This window comes from Peromyscus californicus, unplaced genomic scaffold (genome assembly GCF_007827085.1).
Source record: "Peromyscus californicus insignis strain IS unplaced genomic scaffold, ASM782708v3 Scaffold_9__1_contigs__length_137607984, whole genome shotgun sequence".
In the NCBI taxonomy this organism is placed as follows: domain Eukaryota; kingdom Metazoa; phylum Chordata; class Mammalia; order Rodentia; family Cricetidae; genus Peromyscus; species Peromyscus californicus.
Window position 1 is genome coordinate 119,492,548 of NW_026294617.1, and position 22,297 is coordinate 119,514,844.

Here is a 22,297-nt window from a genome sequence, read left to right on the forward strand (position 1 = left end):
TTTGGCTCTAATTTTTTTTAAGAATAGATCTTGAGGGAGGAACCAGGCGCAGCAGCAAACCTAAAGGTTCTGAGCCAGGGTAAGCAGAGAATTATCCGGCGGCGCAGTCAGGTGAGTTCCCTGCGACTCGGTATTCAATGTACATATTCCCAAGGGGCTGCCTGCAAAGTCCTGAGGTCCCAGGGTGCAAACTCCAAGCAGAGTGCAAGGTGACACTGGCGGGTGGGCAATGGTGAGGAGAGGTGCTTGGTAGCCTCAGGGCTTGAGGACATCCCTGCTTGGAGCAGGGGGCGCAGTGGATCAGCCATAGCCAGGCATTGTGGGGAGGGATGCGAGGTTCCCACAAGGATATCAGCCCGAGCTGCTCAATCCGGCGCAGGTCTTCCACCATAGGGGGGCGAATTCCCTTCTCCTACCCAGGGACTTAACCCTAGGCTCCAGGCAGAGCTTCTTTCTCACCCATCTCAGTGATTAGTTGCACCCTCCCCGTGTGCCGCCTGAAACTGAAGAAACAGAAAATAGAGCTATGTCATGTCATGTCAAACAGACTGAATCCCCAACGCGGGTTTGGCGCATCTTTGTGATACCAGCTGCACTTTTGCGCCCTGTGGTGTAGAATCAGTCACACTCTTCTCAGTCCGAGGTTAAAAACGGCCGTAAAATCCGACCCCCTTGTCTTGTTTCAAAGGGTGTCGTCCATCCAAGAACAGTTTCAGACAGCTTTGGGGACTTGTGAAAAATCTAGGGCCGAGGCATTTTTAACTGTCTTCTGTGTGGCTCAAGCTACTTTTGGAAACTGTGGACGATTTACATGATCCAATCGGAGCTATTCAGTTCTACTTATTTAATATGGATTTGAAGCTTCGTAATTGGAATAGTAAGTCAGTCCTGAATAAAAGCAGGGAGAAAAAAAAATGACCTGCTCATCAATATTTTTCTAATATAGAACTGATCATTAAGGTAATGTTAAATTTAAGGTGAGCTGAGATTTCTCATTTGACATCTACTCTAAATTGATGTTAGGCAAAGAAACACTCTATAGTTTTTAAGTTGATACTTCAAGACAAACAGCACTCAGTCAGATTGCACTTTATATCATAATAACATGTCTTTATAAAAGGGAGATGAGAAGATTGGTGTTTCTTCCCTGCTCCACTGAGTAACTTGCAGGCTCTCTAAACATTCATTCAGCATGTATGTATGGCCTCCAACACATGTGAAAAGGAAAGGCAACAGTCTTTAACACACAGGCTTCTTTAAGAGATAATACAGGTATGATACCACCTTCACAGCTTTGTCCACACAAGTATTTATTAATTAGGATGTATTTTCAGAGAAATTAGCCACTGGAGAGAAATAATATTCACATGTCATCTTCAACATCATGGGCATGAAGCCAATGGGGATGGTGAGTTGGCACTGTGAGGTCATAAACTTGTCACTTATTATTGTACGGAAAGTAAGTTGAAGGTCCTGGGGCTGATCTCAGTTAGTAGAGTGCTTATGAAGCCCTGGCTTCACTCGTCGGCAGCATATGAATGGAAGTGGAAGCAGCAGAACTGGTAGTTTAAGATCAGCCTCTGCTGCAAAACAAACAAACAAACAAACAAACAACAAGCAAATAAAGCATAATTGGTAGTTTAAGATCAGCCTCTGCTGCAAAGTAAATAATAAAGAAAGAAAGAAAGAAAGAAAGAAAGAAAGAAAGAAAGCAAGCAAGCAAGCAAGCAAGCAGAACTGGTAGTTTAAGATCAGCGTCTGCTGCAAAACAAACAAACAAATGAACAAATAAATAAATAAAGCATAATTGGTAGTTTAAGATCAGCCTCTGCTGCAAAATAAACAAACAAACAAACAAATAAATAAATAAATAAATAAATAAATAAAATTTAAAAAAAATAAGAAGCCATCCTGGGCTTGGTGGGATCCTACCCCCTCATAAACACCCCCCCCACCAATAACAAAAAAACCCATAAAATGTAACAAAGTCTCTGCCCCCCAAGAAAAGAATCACAATTAGAAAGCCAGGTGTGATGATGCATGCATGTAATATCAGAAGCCAAAGAGAGTCCGTGGCAGGACTGGGCGTTCAAGGCCAGTCTACGCTACATAGAAAGTTTGATGCTAGCCTGGGCTTCATACATAAGACTTTGTTGAAGTAGAATAAAGTGAAAAAAAAAACCAGTTATTAGACTGACTTAAAGCACCATGCTTGTACCGCTTGTTGCCAAGCAAGACATTACTTTGCTCCCAGGATGAGATCTACCTGGAGAAATAGCTAAAACACGATAGGTTGTAGCCCTTAACCTGACCACAAAAGCTTACACCTGCCAAGTGTAACAAAGATCTTTGTAAAGCAAAAAGTAACTGCCACATATGCTCCTGGGGAAAAAATGCCCTTGCTTGCCTGCTTGCCACACCTGGTGGTCTTGGAGTATAAAATATGAATGCAAGCTAGACTCCAGACAGAAGCCTTCAGGACCATTCTGGCTTTGGTTCACTGGTAAATGAATACATCTCCTTTCTTCCACTCTCATTGGTTTTGGAGTGCTTATTCCGGAGAGATTCCTGAGACATTGTTACCCAAACGCAACCACAACAAAGATAAAATAACCCCCAAACAAAATCTTAAATTGATGCACACATTGTAGAAATACACGCTAATGGACCTGGCACTAGAGGTGGCTTGGAGATCTCATACTCTACTGAAAAAGTGTTTTGGGTCTGCAGGTTACCATGGCATCTGGTACCAGCATGGAGGCTCCCATCTGTCTAGTGGAAAATGAGAATGGAGAGCTGAGGGTGAATCCCAAAGCAGTAAACATCCTTGAGGAGATTACTCAGCCTGTGGTGGTGGTGGCCATTGTGGGACTGTACCGTACAGGGAAGTCCTACCTGATGAACCGCTTGGCAGGACAGAACCACGGTGAGTGTTGTCCTCAGCCAGAAGGACCGAGGCCGTTTGCTTGGAATCACTGACAATGCAAACTGATCGTTCTCTCCTGCTCAGATCAATTACCACCACGTTCTCATTTCTTTCATCTTAGTTTTGCTATGGAGTCAATGCAAACGCAATTCACTGCATATTGTTTATTAAAATAATGGAGATGGGATGGTGGGAGGAAGCAAGAAAGGAAGGGGGAAGGAAGTGTGGGTAATTAGGCTTTGAAAACATTACTCTGTGAGGCAGGGAAAGAGAGAGTGAAGGAGGAGAGAGCAATAGAAGGAGAGAGGGAGGGAGAAAGCAAGGGAGGAAAAAGGAGAGGGGGAGGATTTGAGTTTATGTCATGTCCTATTTGAGTTATCTTTTTAGTTTTCTGCCCTATTTTATCACAGCATTTTAATAACTATATACATGTTTCTCTCCTAAGCTTTTTCAAATATTTGAAATCTAACACCACACACACACACACACACACACACACACACACACACACACACACAATTACACAAAACACAGTGTATGGCATAATTAATAAAAATAATTATTTCTTTACTGACCAGGTCAAAATACAAAACTTTGTTAGCATCCAAATACTTTATTCATATCATCTTATGCACTCCCAAAGTTCATCATTATTCTTATTTTCATGAAACTTCCCCCACTGATTTACCAAAAACAGTTATAGAATCTAAATATGCATCTATAAAAATCAGTTCACTTTGGCCCACTTTTAAACTTCTTAGTGAGTATACTTACACATATTTATATAAAGCATATATGTCTATTTTAATGTATTGGATACATGTGTTGGATGTATTCTGATGTCTCTAGTTTCTTTTGCTCACAAATTTATAAAATTCATCTAGTTTGTCATAAGTATTATTAAATTACTTAAAAAGTTTATTCGTATGTCAATATGTGAAAATAACATTTGTTGTGGTGAACACTGATTTCTTTGCAGAGCTAATTTTGGAGGACAAGGCTTTCCCACATAAGCTTGTCTTTATGTTGGAACATTTTTGCACAAACTTCTCTTGGTATAACATAATCAGAAGTGAATCTAGATTTCAGGAGGTTTGCATGCTCAGTGTTTCCTGATGACATCAAATTACTTTTCAAGCTTCATGTGTAGCTGTAGTTCACATGTTTATTAACAGCAGTAGAGAATTCTGCAACTTCCTTACAAAAGTTCCATCTGATTTTAGTTTTTGCTAATGTGGTGAGCTTGACTCTGTGTCAATAGCTTATAGACAAAGTGAGACAGCTCTTAACATCTTGCAGTTTGCCTGTCTTATTTTGTAAAATGTATGCTTAAGTCTTTTAAAACCTGGTCATTCAATCTGCTCTGGTCCCACTACTTTCCTCTTCCTATAAAGAACATGCAGTGGCTGTTTTCCTCCTAATATCTTGTGTCTGAATCAGCTCAGTGCCATTGTGGGTAGAACCTCTGCCTCCTATATTCTAAGGATTCATGTATGTGCTCACTTTCTTATTCCCTGTTGCAGGCTTCAATCTGGGCAATACAGTGAGGTCTGAGACTAAGGGCATCTGGATGTGGTGTGTGCCTCACCCCACCAAGCCACAATTCAAACTCGTGCTTCTGGATACAGAAGGTCTAGGTGATGTGGAAAAGGTAAGTCAGAGAGTTGTGGGGGCTGGTCTTGATTCTGGGTGTACCATTTGATTGCAGTTTTAGTTCAACTTCTGTGCTGGTTGCAAGAATTGCAAACAAGTTATTGATGAGATTATAAGCTGCTTTCCTTGGGGAATGTACTCTTTTGATAAACTCAAATACTTCGTTGTAATGGAGGATAGTCCTATCTTTGCTCTTGTTTGAATAATACAGTTCAGTAAATACATATTGAGGAGCTGAATTCCAGGGTTTCATACTATACTGCAGTGCAAGGCACAGGCTCATTAGCCCAGGAGGAAGCAGATGTACATTGTGAGATCAGTACAAGGTGCTGTAGGTTCATAGAAGTAGACAACTAATGAAGTTATCTGATGGGTAATGCTTCCTGAAGGTGAACTGTCACCTTTGAGGCCATTGAACTTTGAATCTAACTTGTAAGTAGTAGAAATAGCCTTGGATATCTATTACTGTGGATGTAGGGGTAAAGATTTCATTAAGGGTTATAAAATTCTCAGTAACCAACCCCATATTAAACCAAGATGAATTCTTGTAGAAGCAAGTTGTTGTCTGACCTAAGCTTTGCTTCTATTGATCCAAATTCAGCATTTTTAGGAATATCAAAATAGGGAATTGAAAAGAAGTCATCCCCAGAATATCAAAGATTTCCTGCCTGCTACATCAGGTCTAATAAGAACCAAGTCCATATGCTGCGCATGAGCAATGGAGAGACACTATAGCATACCCTGATAATAGAGAACAACTCAGCGACTCTGGAGTTTGTAGGTTTGGGTAGCCTCTAATTCTGTTTGCCTGACTTTCACACATCATTCAAACCTTACTTCCAGTTTCAACTTCCAACTTCCAAATGGCCACTGCTTCAGCCAAACAAATAGGTGTGCAAGGCAACTACATGACCTGTGCTTTATAATATTTTTTATTTACCGAGTATAAATCTTCCCACTTGTGTAATTTATTTAAATCTATAATTACATCTACTAGCAAGTATTTAAAGAGAAGCTGTTTCTCTACCATAGCCATCATATCCCAGTGACACAGTCACATTACTCTAAAGTTACATAGCCCTTCTTGCACTTATTAAAATTAATCATTTTCTTCATATACTAGTATTCTATTCTACTTTTGGTACAGATGGATCATCATGGTTGTATTTCTATATTTACAGGTCTGCCTATCCCTATTGTTATATGAAAATTTGCACTCACACAGCTCAGTGTAGTACCTGATATTTTGTAGATGTTTTATGAGTAGTTGTTGAATTTGAGTGAACGTTCTTGCCTCTAATATGACATAATTGAAAACCTGTTAATTAAATGGCATGTTGATATATTGCATTAATCATTATAGCAAAAATTTTGCATAATTTGACAGTGTCATTGATTTTGATTATGGAAACTGGTAAGATCAGTTTCAATACTGAAAAGGAAATAAGATTTTTTATTCTTCAAAACATTATTCTTCATCCTACTGTCCTGCTGTATTTCTGCTTAAGCAGCAGATAAACAAGAGAAAGATTAGAGGTTAGATTCTGAAGTCCCTTGTCCCCATGTGACTTCCAGGGTGACTCTAAGAATGACTCTTGGATCTTCGCCCTGGCCGTGCTTCTAAGCAGCACCTTTGTCTACAACAGCATGAGCACCATCAACCACCAGGCCCTGGAGCAGCTGCAGTATCCTTCCCGGGACATAACTGCCATGTTTCCCGAATTTAAGGGTGACAACTGGGAAGGAATAGTGCTTATGTGATTCAGTACTTAGGACTTAGGAAAAGGGTATGTGGAACAAAAGAGGGTGCTTTTAAGATGGGTTTGCAGGAGAAACCTGGGGAGGGTAGAATGCTGCCTTTTATTCTTTAGCTAAGGTTCCAGCTATGTCACTGAACTGACAGAGCTGATCAGGGCAAAATCCACATCAGGATCTGAAGAAATGGATGACTCCTGTGAGTTCGTGAGTTTCTTTCCAGACTTTGTCTGGGCTGTTCGGGATTTCGTTCTGGAGCTGAAGTTGGATGGACGCGTCATCACAGCAGATGAGTACCTGGAGAATGCCCTGAAGCTGATTCCAGGTATCAGACCTGGCTTGGGAGGGAAGGCTCTAACTGTCTCATTCAGTATTTGGCATAAATGTTGCTTTCACCCTGACTTGAACTCTAAGCCGGTGATAAACTGATAACTGAAATGTGATTGGTGAACATTTTCCATGGTTATTATCCTGCAATTTTTTCACCTGCTGGAGTTTAAATGCAATGGAAACAATGAGGCATAAACATTGGACCAAATGATCTTAAATCAATTAATAGTGAAAATGTTACTTGGATGATAATACATTCTATAATGTCCATACTTGACACGTGTTGCTCCTTATAAAGGATTTCTGTGCTTTCTCTCTCTCTCTCTCTCTCTCTCTCTCTCTCTCTCTCTCTCTCTCTCTCCCCACACACACATACACACATGCACACACACATATTATAGATAATATGTAGATATATATTTTAGTTTAACCTTAACAATATATATCCTAACTATATATACACACACACGCATATATATGTATATGTGTATATATATATATATATATATATATATATAGAGAGAGAGAGAGAGAGAGAGAGAGAGAGTGAGAGAGAGAGTATACACAGAGCACATAAAATCACATGAAATGAAGTGATCTACCCCAAATTGTAATTCTTTTGTACAATATATCTTATTAGTATTTGGCTACTTAAGATTTTTCAGATAAAGTGTATATTTTGAATAATTAAGAAAAAACATTGATATTTTCTTTCAATAAAACTCAAATCTTTTGTGTTTCTTATAACGTCCTCCTCTTCTCTTGACAGCCTCACAGTTAATATATTTGGCATTATATATATATATGAATATGCAATATTTAGCTGTTGAGAGAGGTTTTGCTGTAATTTTATTCATTCCTTCCTTTTTTCTCTCAACAAGCATTTATTGAATACCTGTTTGCCAGAGAATTGCTCTAATTCTCAGTCAAGACTAACAGATTCTGATTTAAGAAAGAGAAGAGGTCCTTACATTATATTAAGTGCATATTACTCATCATAATGGTCAAGGCAAAGAATTTCCTAATGTTTTTATGGTTTTGTCTACAGGAAGCTGATATTTGTGTTTTTCTGTCCTGACCTGATATCATATGTCATCTTTCATTTTTCCGGGTTGCATATTATTGTTTACTGCATCACTTTGTTTTAAGATCCAAATTTCATTTCTCACAAGGATATAGGAAAGTCAGAAAACTTCTTCTAACACTTTGGTTTCAATAGTTAATTGTCTAGTAAATGTTTGTTAAATTCTTAATCCACTGGGGTCTGGAGCAAATGCTAGGAAGACCAAAGATTAGTTGCTCTCATCCCATGGATAACTTGTCCTTTTTATCTTCATAATTGCTTCATTGCCCTTCACTTTTCAGCATAAATGGATTTATCACTGTCGTAGATGCTCAAATGAAGAGCCATGTGGGTGGATAACAGGAGATGTAGGGATAGAAGAACACCTGTGATCCCAAGCTCTCTGGAAATGAAAACACCAGGTTCTTAGCCTGAAGGCTGTCCTTTCAAAGAACAAATTTCTTTTATATATTTTACAGGCAGAGGTCTCAAAGCTCAACGTTCTAACATGCCTAGGGAATGCATTAGGCATTTCTTTCCAAAACGGAAGTGTTTTGTTTTTGATCGACCTACAAAAGAAACAGAACTCTTAGTCCATGTTGAGGAAATGCCAGAAGACCAGTTGGATCAAAATTTCCAATTGCAATCAAAAGCATTCTGCTCTCACATCTTCTCCAATGCAAAGGCCAAGACCTTGAAAGAGGGAATCATTGTCAATGGAAACCGTGAGTTACCTATGCCCCAGGGAATATCTCTCTACTTAGAAATTGTGTGTTGTAAAACTTTGATAAAACATTAGTATCTCATATGAATATAGAGAAACAGCTGTTCATGCTACTCAGAAAATTTTGTCTTTCTTAAATATTACCTCTCTACATAGGCTTTATTAAAACCTAATACATCTTAAGAAATGACTAATGATCAAAGAAGCAAGACTGAGGTTAAAGAGGGAATACCTGTGTCTGAAGTAATGTGCAAAGACACAAGTGCTTGTCTGGTTAGAAAAGACAGTTCTAAAGTATGTGAGAGACAAAGGTTCCTAAAAGTTCATTAGAGTTTGAGATAAAATTCACTGTTTTTAGACTCAGGAGATGGTTCGGTCAGTAAAGTGCTTAGCTTGCAAGCAAGAGTTCAATGCCCAGAATCCACCTAAAAGTGTTTAGGGTGGTGATGCACACCTGTAACTGGTGAAGTAGAGGCAGACAGATTATTGGGGCTTGCTGCCCAGACAGTCTTGCCTACTTCCAGCCAGTGAGAGACTTTGTCCCAGTGAAATATAAAATTAAAATGAGGCAACAATGGATGTCATTTGGCCTCTACACACACACACACACACACACACACACACACACACACACACACACACACACACACAAATACATGCAACCATACACACACAATCCCCAACACAAATTAACTATTGTCTTATATACACATGTCCTTCAATGAAATGGCTTTGTCCAGTCACATGAAGCCCATACTCAAAAGAGCTGCTCCTTCACATAATGTTCTGTTATTGGCTTGAAGTTCTTGAATGCTTTTTAAAAAAAACGTTATCACTTTCAGTTGAGGCAGGGTCCAACAATATAGGCTTCCTCTCATACATGAAATTTTATTGCCTAAGTAATTTAATACTTCATTGCTGATTCATGAATCATGTGAAATTAACAAAAGTTAGCTTCATATTTAACCTTAAATTCCCTGCCTTGGTCAGGACTGGCAACTCTGGTGACGACCTATGTGAATTCCATCAATAGTGGAGCAGTTCCTTGTTTGGAGAATGCAGTGACCACTCTGGCTGAGCGTGAGAACTCTGCAGCTGTGGAGAGGGCGGTTGACCACTACAATAAGCAGATGGCCCAGCGAGTGAGGCTTCCCACAGACACGCTCCAGGAGCTGCTGGATGTGCACACAGCCTGTGAGAAGGAAGCCATTGCTGTCTTCATGGAGCACTCCTTCAAGGATGATAATCAGCAGTTCCAGAAGAAGTTGGTGGTACTGTGTCTGTGTCTTTTGTCTTTTTTATTCTTGATACCCACATTCAGGAGTGTTGATTAATGGCTGCCATTTTGACCTTTTCATTCATCTGGATTCTTGTGAGTGAGAGAGTTCCACAGGATCAAAAGTGAGGGACTTGATTATTTTTTTCATCAGTGCACAAGTATGTCCAATGAATGTGTCAACACGGAACAGCACATGTGCATTAACTCAATTTTGTAGATTATAAGCATAGTGCAGGGAGGCTGGAGTGCTCTGCTCAGGAGACTGAAGGAAGATGTAAACTGAGTTCACTTCTCACCTGTAAGCTCTGGAAAGCCTCATGACTCAAGCAGGAGAATCCCTTGGACTGTAATTTATAATTATTCTATGTCCACACACCCGTATTCTCCATGGAGGGGATGAAGGGCTCCTGAACCTATACAAAGTTCCAGTCACTGTGTGAGTTGTTCTTTTACAGATACATTTTCCTCCATATTAATTCTTGGAGGAAATGCTCCTGCCAACCATGTCCCATTTTTCAGCTGGCGAATTGTTCGCTTTTAATCTCATTGCTGCTGGAAGAGCCAAAGGTCCTGAAGCTAGACTTTATTATTTCACAATGAGCCTGGCCACTGGAAGGGCATAGAATTTCCATGGTTACTCATACAGTTGCTCAGACATGGTACTGAACATAGTTTCCTGATTTATAGTGTAATTTCCTTATCCATGTCTATTATTTCCCTCAAGATCACAGTTGGATCCATTTTCTAACAGCTTCCAATTCTTGTATCTCTACAATCCCTTTGTAGATCACTTTAGAGAAAAGGAAGGAAGCTTTCATGCAACAGAACGAAGCAGAATCTCTCCGTCTCTGCCAGGCTGAGCTGGAGAAGCTGGCAGAGCCCCTGAGGGAGAGCGTCTCACGTGGAGCTTTCTCTGTTCCTGGTGGGCACAGCCTCTACTTAGAAGCCAGGAAGAAGGTTGAACAGGGCTATGAGCAAGTGCCCAGGAAGGGAGTGAAGGTGAGGAACGAGCAACAGGGAGGTGGGTCTCAGGGTTACCAGGAAGAATCCTTCCTCCTTAGAATTGAACTGTTCATGAGGAGATGGCTGAACACATCTATCTATGCATTTCCACCTTTTTTGTATCCAGAGTTATTATTTTTATGTATTTATTTAAAAATTTCATTGTATATATATTTCATTTTATATACTGTACATGGTACTGTGTTATATTAAGAAATTTTCATACACATACACACATATATGATATGAGGAGAATATCCCCCATATCTCTCTATCCTCTTTTTCAATGAAGTCATAAAATTAGTCTTTCCCTTATACTCTTCTAATCCTAACTAGAGTATAGTAACTTTTTCCATTGATTAAAAAAGGCAATTTTTTTCTAAACTAAATAGTGAGATTTGAAGATCAAAGACATATTTGTCCATGAGATACTGATGCTCTTGCCTCACAAATAGTCAGTTGGATACATTGGAGTAAGAACTATCCTGGCACAAGCAGAAAGCAGACATAATGGTGCAATTACTATCATGGTGGTTGCAATAATAATGATGTTCACATAGCCAACACCCTCTTTTTAAGTTTTATTTCCCTTTGTATTGTTTTGAAATGGATTCTTGGTGGAACAAGGCCAGACTGTCACTGAACTTGCAATCCGGCAACCTTAGCTTCCTTGGTGCTGGGATTATAGACATGAGCCACCATGCCCAGATTTTAATACCTTCCATTATATGACAGATACCATCAGTAACTTGAAAGTGCATGCCACTTTGGAAGCTACAATTCAATTCTCAGAATAAGGGTATAAAAAGGTACTACTGTTGTGCACATTTAAGAGTTGTGAAATGGGATGACTGAGACGCTGATGCATGGTCAGGCCACAGAAGAACAGGTAGGGCAGCTCAGTGTATTTAGCAGCCATGCAAACTTCAGAAGACAGTTTAGTGCTGTGAGATGGTCTGTATGTCAAATGTGTTGCTGATTGGTCAATGAATAAATCACTGATTGGCAGTGGCCAGGCAGGAAGTATAGGCGGGACTAACAGAGAAGAGAATGGAGAGAACAGGAAGCTGGGTGGGGGAGACACTGCCAGCCGCCATCAGGACAAGGAAGATGTAAAGTACCGGTAAGCCACAAGCCACATGGCAAGGTATAGATTAATAGAAATGGATTAATTTAAGCTGTAAGAACAGTTAGCAAGAAGCCTGCCACGGCCATACAGTTTGTAACCAATATAAGTCTCTGTGTTTACTTGATCGGGTTTGAGCGGCTGTGGGGCTGGCGGGTGAGAGAGATTTGTCCTGACTGTGAGCCAGTCAGGAAAACTCTAGCAACAGTTTAGTGAAGCTTTCTCTGAAAAAAGATGCAGAGCAATGATGGATTATCAATGGGTGCCTACCCGGATAATAAAAGCACAACAAGGATTCTAGCAGACAGGAAGTGTGTGAGTGTATTAAACAACAGAGAGGGCAGTTTTGAGGATCTGCAGGATCTGCCTGGGTCTCCAGGACTGTAACCTGGCCTGAGAAGTGGAACACTATCTGGAAGGAGAGACTTGGGAAAGGGCTGCCACATAAGGTTTTGAAAAATTACAGAAGAGATTTGAACTACTGCTGTGAAAAGGAAGGAAACAGGGGGTCTTAAGAAGGATGAGAAGTTTTCCAGGACTTTAAGGGCAACAGTGTGTTTTTGTGACCTGAAAATTTTACTTTCTTGTTTCTCCAGGCAAATCATGTCCTCCAGAGCTTCCTACAGTTGCAGGTTACCATAGAGAACTCCATCTTGCAGTCAGACAAAGCCCTCACTGAGGGACAGAAGGCCATGGAAGGTATATGGGAGGACTTGGCTCTCACAGGGATGGGTAGGCTTCTGCTAAGCCTGCTGACTTACTGTCAGGAAGGTCTTCCTACACAGACTGCACACTCTGCTAATCCAAAGTTAAGAGGGCCGGACGGTCCCACTCAGCTAGTGTTGCAAGTACCTTCTAGCATCGTTCCAAAATACGCTCTGGAAATATGGGGAGTGGGATTCAGACTTCTCTCTTGCATCTTTCAAATCAGCCATGTCTCTGAGCCCAAGAAAGGAGAGCTCTGTCCTGACTGCTGTGTTTCGCTTCTCTCAAACCCTTGTGGGACAGCTGAGCGGGCTCAGAAGGAGGCAGCGGAACAGGAGCAGGAGCTACTGAGACAGAAGCAGGTGGAAATGCAGCACGTGATGGAAGCTCAAGAGAGAACCTACAAAGAAAACATGGCCCAGCTGCATGAGAAGATGGAGACTGAGAGGAAGAACCTTCTGAGAGAGCAAGAGGAGATGCTAGCACACAAGTTGAAGGTGAGACTCTGTGGGCCCCAGAACTGATCAGAGGGATAGTGTTCAGGTTCCCTGTCTGACATCTCCACTCTTGTGAATGGTGCTGAAGGAATCACAGGATACAGCTTGTTTGGGTCATTTCTCCTAATCCAGGAATCAGGCAACTTCATCAGTGAACACGTTTTGGTAGAGTGATAGACACATGCAAGTGTCAAGCCCCGACCTTCAATACGCATGGTTTTCCAAGTGTATTTTTCTTTTTATAGATCCAAGAAGACATGCTTAAAGAGGGATTTAAAAGGAAATGTGAAGCAATGGATTCAGAGATAAGCCAACTACAAAGGGAGATTCAAAAAAATAAGGGTCAGAATGACTCACTGGATGCTAAACTCCGTGAAGGGTTTGGAAATGTGTTACTTGAAGTATTGCCTGGTGCTGGTAAGGTACTTAATCTAGGGATGAAAATGCTACACAATCGAATGATAAGGGCAATGATTCATTAGAAAACTGTAAATATGGTATCCTTATTCCTGAGAATTATTTTTGAACTCTGTATCAATATTAACTTCATTTATTAAGTTTCAAACACCAAGAACATTGGTCACTCTCCACACTCTCTACACCAGTCCAGCCACAGACCCTTTGGTCTACAATGGTGTCCTGCCTGCAAAATATGCTGGTGCAATGTTGGAACAAAGTTTGTGGGAGTAACCAACCAATATCTGACTTGACTTAAGGTCCACTCCACAGCATGAAACCCATAACTGACACCGCTTGGGTGACTAAGAATCAGAGGCTAGATAGCCCAGGGAACCTACAGTAAAACCAAGTATTACTATTCTATACCCTCCCAAAGGTAGCAATAAAATGACACCTAATGACATTCTGCTGTACTCATAGATCAGTACCTTGCTCAGCCATCATCAGAGAAGCTTCCTCCTGCAGCAGATGGGAACAAATACAGAGACCCATTGCCAGAAATTATGCAGAGAGTGAGAGACTTTGGAACAGTTAGCCCTAAATGGGGTGTCTCCATCAAACCCATTTACTCAGGGCTCAGGAAAACTGTCAAAGACAAGGCAGAAAGAGTGTAAGAGTCAGAGGACACCAAGAAATCAAGGCCTCTTTGGGGCTGGAGAGATGACTCAAAGGTTGAGAGCACTGGCTGCTTTTCCAGAGCTGCTCTTCCAGAGGACCCTGGTTCAATTCCCAGGACCTACATGGCAGCTCACAACTGTCTGTAACTCTGGTTCCAGGGGATCAGACACCCTCACATGGACATACATGCAAGCAAAAACACCAATGCACATAAAAAACATTAAAAATTTTTAAAAAGAAAGAAAATAAGGCCCTGCTAATCAACAGAATCAATGCACATAGGAACTCATAGAGACTGAGGCAAGCATGCAGAGGGCCTGCACAAGTCTGTAACAGCTGGGATCCTAGAACTGAAAGGAGAAGTGAAAACATGACCCCATCCCTAATCCAGAATCGACTCCAATTGATAACCACTTACAAGTGAAAATTTAGTTTTCTCCAAGGGAGTTTTATTGGGGAAACAAACTACTCCATCCTGTGGAGTGGACCTTAAGTCACTATCTGAAATGGTGGATTTGGATGGCAGGCGAGGTGGGGAGAAATTTGGAGGAGTATCAGGAAGGGAAATGGTGGTCAGAATTATGTGAGAAAAAAATCCTTTTTCAATAAAAATAAAATATTTAAAAGCAATCCATTACATTTTTATATGGTGGGTACTGTCTGCCAGCCCATGGATGTGTGGCAACAACATGCCCACCCCACTGCCCACTGCCCAGAAGGCCACCACTGTGGTAATTTTCCTTCACAGATGGGAATTACTGGGCATGGATGGGCAGAAGGCTTTGCAGGTATCAAAAGTTCCCACATGAAATGCATCTGTCCACATGTGCCTGTTATGCTTGTTACATTAAATTTGAATACAGCTATGCCTTCTTGGTTTGATATTACTGGACTTTCACCAGATTCCCAGGAGGATAAATATGGAACTAAACAGGCAGCAGAAAATGTAAAAGCTGTGATAAATCGAGAGATGAAGACTGGAATTCCTTCTAGCAGAATTGTTTTTAGGGGAATTTCTCAGGGTGGTACTCGTAATCCACCGCTCTTACCACACAGCAGAAACTGGCCAGCAACACTGCTCTCTCGGTCGCTGGCTTCCACTTTGGGATTGGTTTCCACAGGATCCTATCCAGAGAGCTTACAGAGATATTTCTATTCTCCAGTTCCACGAAGATGTGACCCTTTAGTTCCCCGAATGTTTGGTTCTCTTACTGTTGACAAACTAAAAGCATTGGTGAATCTAGCCAAATAAAATTTAAAATCTGAAGACATGATGCACAGCTCATGTCTGCAGCAATTCATTGATTAAACTCCTACCTCCAATTGATTGATATCTCTAAGAGGTCTTGTGTAGACATCCACCAGCATCACTGTAGTAGAGTATAAACATTTTCCCATTCCTGATCATAAAACTTCTAATGTTTACAGAGTTAAAATGTTTTACAAATACATACCAAAGATACAGACTAAGTGATGTTTCCCTCATAGAAAATGTAAGATCCTTTTAAGCTTCTGTACCTATATTTGTATTATACAATCCAGAATGTACCAGTATTAAAATAGCTAGCTTCCCCCCTCAAATTAATTCAGTGAAATAAAATACCACAACCAGAGTTTTACCACATTATTTAAAAATTACTAGTTTACTCACTGATAGTTTGTTCAGGTCTAAACAAGCTGTTAGGATGTAAGTGATTTGCTAATGCTCTGACTTAGGTATCTAGTTGCCATGCAGTGCCTGTATTTTTATATGTGTGCATATACATATGTGACTGTAATACTAAGAATTAGATGGTATTATGTTATACCCGATACTAGGGAGAATGCTTTTAAGTGTCAAAAAAGTAATACTGCTCTCTTCAACTAATCACCCTTTTATTGGGGGCATCAGGCTTTTCTTTTTTCTTCTATTTAATTTTTCTACTCCTAAGAAAGAAAGAAAAATAGGTTCTTTCTTTCTTGATTTTCCATAGAAGACTAATATTGCCTCTCTGCCACAATAAAAACCTATCAACATATACTATAATTTCACATTTTGAAACATAGACATAGAGTATTTTAAATCTAGGTAATGTGCAAAGAAACCAAATATTAATTAAGCTTATGTATTTCAAATAATGCATCTTATTCCAACATTAGATGGTAGAGTTATCAAAATTTTCAGTCCCGGTAATAATTTTGTGGTTTCATTTTTCTGCAAAAAAAAGGTAAATAATATCTTGGCATGTTTATAAGTAAATACTTAAGACCAGTCTTGAAGTCTAAGTTCTAAAAGAGTTACATCTTACAGCAGAGTTTAAGTTTACATTTTCTGTACATGTTTTGCCTGAAATCAAACACTATTCAAGATGAGCAATCAGAAACTTTTGTTTTATCTGATAACAAACTTATTTGAAATTTTCGTCTATTTAAAAGAATTTTTGAGAATTTAGTCTCTTGGGCAAACATTAAAATAGCTATTACTTGATTCTAAATCATCAACTTGTCCAGAAAATTGGTGAAAACTATTTTAAATTAATTTGTGGGTACAAAAGAGCTGATTAGAACCATATATATATATAATATATATTACAATAATACATATTATGTGTGTGTGTGTGTGTGTGTGTGTGTGTGTATAGTTACCACACAGTTGAATATGTTGCAAAATTATGGTTATTTCTGAACTGTTGCTTTTCCTGCTATTTTCAAACTGACCAAGACCATTTTAAGAAACATCTTTATTAACTGATATGGAGATCATTTGGTATGGATTAGATAGGATGTTAATAATAAAGCCAAATGCTTATGTCTGGATTTAAAATAATTTCAAACAATAATTTGTTATTTTGCTTTACTTTGAAGAACAAAAATCTTACTTCAGTTATACCGTAGTAAAGTTTTACTTGGAGTAAGATATATTCCATTGAATTCCTGTGCTATGATGTGGGAAAACTTCATATTTTTCTGTTTTTATCTATGTGAAATAAAATTGAATTCTGGAAAAATCTGTATATGGTGTATGTGTGAGTGTGGGCTACAGGACACTTTTGTTTTCTGTTTTCACCTTCCATCCTGTTTGAAACAGGATTTCTTATGTTTGTTATTGTTGTTGATTACCCCAGGTTAATTGAGCAGGTTCTCTGAGGCTCTTTGAACCACTGCAAATTCTCTTTCACACTGTCCCTGAAAACCACCATTACGGCTCTCTAGCAATTCAAACTTGAATCTTCATATCCACTTGTGCTGAGGAAGCAAATGTCAAGTTCCTTGAGTAACCTTTCTACTCTCCATGGTTAGTTATCAAGGAGTCAAGAATTTGACACCATGTTTATGGTTAGAGAAAAATCCTACATCACACTGAGTCACTGACATAGGACTTCACCACAGCAAGAATTTAAGGAAGCTCTCTGAAGTCTCAGGAGGGCCCTTCATGTGAAACATGGGGAATAGGACAGTGAAGCTCTATAAAATGAACTCTCCTTGTAAAGTGTTATTTGAATCAGTTTCCTCTCTAGAGTGGGGGAAAGAAGGCAGCAGGTTCTGTCCTGAACCAGGGCACAGCTGGCCTGAGCAATGGAGCCTGTCCTTCCTTATACCCTGTTCATCTGAGAGTGTGAAATCCTGTCTCTTCTTCTAACCGACCTCTTACCCCAGCCCTCCCCACACCTGCTCACTTTCATGCTGTGACACCTCTTTGTTACTGATTCTGAAACCAGGTCTTGTTCTGTGAAGTCACCAAATTCTTAAAGTAGTTCTCTCAAATGAGGGCAATTGACAAGCTCACTAAAGGCACCCACATCTACCATACTGCACAGTGCTTATCATAGCATAGTTGAAGCAAATTACTATATGAATAAAATGTAAAATTGCCCAACTTCAACCTGCTATTGACATCCCATTTTATCCGATTTCTTTGTAGGAACAAGTATGCTCCCTTTTTATTTTCTTCAGTAACTCTATTATAACTTTGGTTCCTGTCTAAGTCTGCATGCTGGCACAATCCTTTATTCTAAGCAGGCTCTTCTATCTAAACTGCTAGTATAACTCACCTGTGCCCAACTAACCTCAATACAACAGTTTTGTACACAATTGTTATTTATTAAATATCTGTCTACCAAGTGAATATATTGAAAAGCAATTTTCAATATGTACCCAGGGATTGTCTCTTGAAATGGATTGTTTATTTTAACCACACAATTGTTATGAATATGTGTTTCTATAATTATAAAAATAATTAATAGTCACTGAAAGTAAATTCATAGTAAAGAAAAAAGAAAAAAAAAGAGTAATTCGAGCCAGAGAGACAGTTCAACAGATATGTCACCAAGTCACATGACATAACATCCATGTTCATGATCCACATAGTAAGAGAAGATAACTTATTTCTCTAAGGTGTCCTCTGATTTCCACTGTGATACATGGGCATTTATACCTGAACATTGGCCACACATGCTCAATGTGCACATAAGCACACACAACAAAAATAATTTTTAAAATTGCAAAAATGAGGTCAATCTTGGGTGTCATTTCTCAAGAACCATCCACTGTTTTTGAAACAAGGTCTCTCTTTGGGACCTTACTGATTAGGCTAGGCTGTTGGGCCAGGAAGCTCCAGGGAACCATCTGTATCCATCTGCCCAGTGGTGGGATTCCCAGCACGTGCCACTCTGTCCAGATGTTTTTGTAAAAGTTAAGGGTTGAGTTCAAGTTCTCATACTGGCATAGTGAGCACTTTTCCAACTGAGCTGTCTCTGAAGCCTCATTTTCCTCCTTCCTTCCTTCCTTCGTTCCTTCCTTCGTTCCTTCCTTCGTTCCTTCCTTCCTTCCTTCCTTCCTTCCTTCTTTTTCTTCCTTTATTTAGAATTAATATAAACTGGTTCTGAAGGCCATGGAGTGATAATAATATACATGAAAAACGTAAATGAAGCTAGGCGGTAGTGGCACATGCCTTTTATCACAGCCCCTGGGAGGCAGAGGCAGATGGATCTCTGAGATGAAGCCCAGTCTTGTCTATGGAGTGCGTTCCAGGATAGGCAGGGTTACACAGAGAAACCCTGTCTCAAAAAACAAAACAAACCAAAACAGTAAATATGTAAATGAATACCTTTACCAGCAAATTTTAATTGGTCTGTTACTAAAGTAAAAAACTCAAAAACTTCTTAGCCTGTAGTGAATTACATCCGACTAGTATAAGAGACACTAGTGTAGTCTTTTGTGCTTGAAGATTAATTACCTACTCATAAATCAGATATTACAGACCATCGAGGGAGGCCATATCATCTCTATTTAGATTTTTCAAGTAGATCTTGGACCTTAGGATGAAGATATTCTCTTCAACTGTTTGCCAAGAATCTCTTACCAGGGAAATGGACAATGACAAAACCACAAGGCTGCCTCGAAGCAGGCTGTTGCTGTGGTTATCAGCAGCAATGTGGCATGCATCCAGTGATGCTCAACCGAGGGTGGCTGAGGGGCAAAGACACCATCCCCTGAGCGATTAGTGACTAAACCACATCCACAACGGTACTTCGATATTGTGTGGGCTCTCCTCAGAATTATTCCACTCTAGTTCCCACCCACTCAGCTCTATCATTCCCTCTGTTCACAGAACACACACAAACTTTCGCTATTGTGTTTTCAGTTTACACAGTCTGTTCCCTGGGAAGTTAGAGATCACAACAGGACAGGATTTGTCCACTCATATGAAGAGAAATGTAAGTGTGTGTGCACTGTGGGAGAAAGAGTGATGGAAGTGTGTGAAGCTGTTGTGTGGGATGCTCTCCTAATGGACAGACAGGCAAATTTTTAAGGGGAGGATTTGTTTTCTTAACTCACATGTATCTTTGTTCTCTCTCTCTTTTTAAATCATCCATATTATACAGAACAATATAGAAAAGGAAAGTAAAATTTTGAAAAGTAGATGCATCTTTCTCAACTAAAGTGCTGCATAAGTAATAACACCTAAGAATCAAGCAACTCAAATATTGTTTCTATTTATTTCATGTGCCAGTGTCTCTCTCTTAAGTCAATGGTGAAAGCTGCATGAAGAAATGTTCATTAGAAATCCTTCAGCATGAGCTGTTTGTGAGAAATTCTTCCAGTGTCTGGTTTGGCAAGAGATAAGGGAACAATTCCTTTACATTGGCATCTATTCAGAATTTCTTCCTTGTCAACAGAGAGAATGACACCTTCTGATACTTAAAGAAGGGCATTCTTTGATTTGCCTCATTTGGAAAATTCTCTGCACTATCCCAGAAACTTGCCCAAACAAAGAAAGGCAGAAGTGAGGACTAGCCACCCATAAGAGTGAACAGTTTGGGGAATCTGCATCTATTTGGAAGAGATGCTTCTAGGCAGATTTGACTGTGGTAATATTACACAATAAAACCACAAATATGTTAATAGATTGTGAAAAGCAATGCATATTTCTTTCTTCATATGACTCAATTAACTGCAGAAGGTATATATTAGGTTTGGGGTTAGATTCAAGTGTAAGATTTGTGTCCATTCCTTTTGTGATCATTTGAATGGAGCAATTTGTAAATGAGCTTTGCATTTCTCATGGTGGAATACAAATCAGAAAAAGCAGGAATAGAGAGAATCTGAAATGCCTTTAAGAACTCTGTACCTTCCATTCACAATTCATTTACATAGCAAGTCACATGGTCTGTTTTGTTAATCCTGTAGGGAAATGTAGACATTTTTTATGACCAAGAAAAAACCGTGAGTACAAACAAATACTCATAGTTATTACATAAGGACTTCATCCCAACCAGCAATAAGGATAGTTAATGATAGTATGATTTCAGTTAATAATAAAATAGTATCTGTTGTGGCTCATCTGGGACCCTATTAACTCATAAGTCAGTTTGATTATAGTCTGTTTTTAATGTAGCCTGCATAATATCTATATGGCTATGGTAATCACTCTTTATGGTATTGGTTATTATTCAGATTGGGCACTGATGTACCAGAATACTCAGTCAAGGGGGTGGAGGGTTGAAGATGTCCTCACTAATGCATGTATATGGAGAAGTGGTTTTCTTTCTATTGAAAATTTAAGTTGTTTCCAAGAGGCCTCCTCTCTACTGAAGGGAAGAAGTCTTTTTGAGCTGCATCTAGGTCTGCTTTGGTCACACAACCATGAGATACTTAGTTTGGTTTTCCAGAGCCCATGTGTAATCTCTAATCCCACTGATGCTACAGTAAAATAGGAGACAGGAATGGGGGAAACCTTGTAATCTCACAGATTATTCAGCCTGGCATATGCAGTAGCAAACATGAATTTGTCTCAAAATAAGTGAAAAGAGAGGTCCTATACATGAAGTATTATTCTGAGCTGAGCATGGGAAATATAGTATGCCTGCACCCACACTTGGGGGCAAAATCTTATGTATCCCATTATAGCCTCAAGCTTACTACATAGCTAAAGATGGCCTTGTGCTCCTGATTCTCTAGCCTCCACCTACAACCATATATGTGCATCACCATGCCAGTTTACATATGCAATATTTTAATTAATTTGTGAAAAAGGAGTCTTTCATAGAATAGAATTTTCTACTTGTAGTTTTATGTCAGAACTCAAAAAAGTTTAGTATTGGGGGCATTTGAAGTTTGGATTTGTAGATTAGAGATGCTCAAGTGTACTGGACAAATAGTCAAGAAAAAAAAGAATAGTTTGGGAAGTCCGCAGAAAGTGAGGGGAAGCACACAGGCAACTCCTTGTCAGTGGGCAGGAAGCAACAATCCAGTGTTGTTAGCTCTCCTGACAGATCTGACTGAATCCTGTGTTCTCCTTCCCAAGCAAGCTGCACTGGGAATGTTGGCTCGCTCTGTATTCTCATCATTTCTTATGATGAAAGCTTTGGTTAAAGAATTGAACATGGAACTGACAGCAGGTAAGCATTTTAAAGAAAGTGAAGATTTTAAAAAAAAATAAGAAGACTATAATACCCAGGGCTTGGTCTTGAGCATTATCCTTGACTCCCTAAACAAAGCAGATTCATGTCAGGACACAGTTTCAGCTTCTGTTTCCCTTGCCCCCTGGTAAATGCAGGAAAAAAGGAAGGAATGGCTGCTCGGCCGGCCGGGGGAAATCCAGTCATCCACTTTGGCGAGGATACACAGCCTGGGTTTGGGCTGTACTGTGTAGGGCTATTCTCTCCTGCTCCATCTGAG

The 22,297-nt window shown here is 39.7% G+C and overlaps 1 protein-coding gene and 1 pseudogene across 1 annotated transcript; both read left to right on the forward strand.

The window, feature by feature from the left end:
* On the forward strand, positions 1-15,482 carry LOC128106346 (guanylate-binding protein 4-like). The gene is made up of 11 exons (XM_052731774.1): positions 1-111; positions 2,731-2,926; positions 4,450-4,577; positions 6,155-6,264; positions 6,463-6,659; positions 8,207-8,452; positions 9,442-9,722; positions 10,517-10,729; positions 12,455-12,557; positions 12,867-13,060; positions 13,306-15,482. The coding sequence occupies exons 2-11, from the start codon at positions 2,737-2,739 to the stop codon at positions 13,540-13,542; spliced, it is 1,899 nt and encodes a 632-aa protein (XP_052587734.1). The 5' UTR covers positions 1-111; positions 2,731-2,736; the 3' UTR covers positions 13,543-15,482.
* Positions 14,812-15,468, forward strand: LOC128106347 (acyl-protein thioesterase 1-like; annotated as a pseudogene).
* Positions 15,483-22,297: the final 6,815 nt, after the last annotated feature.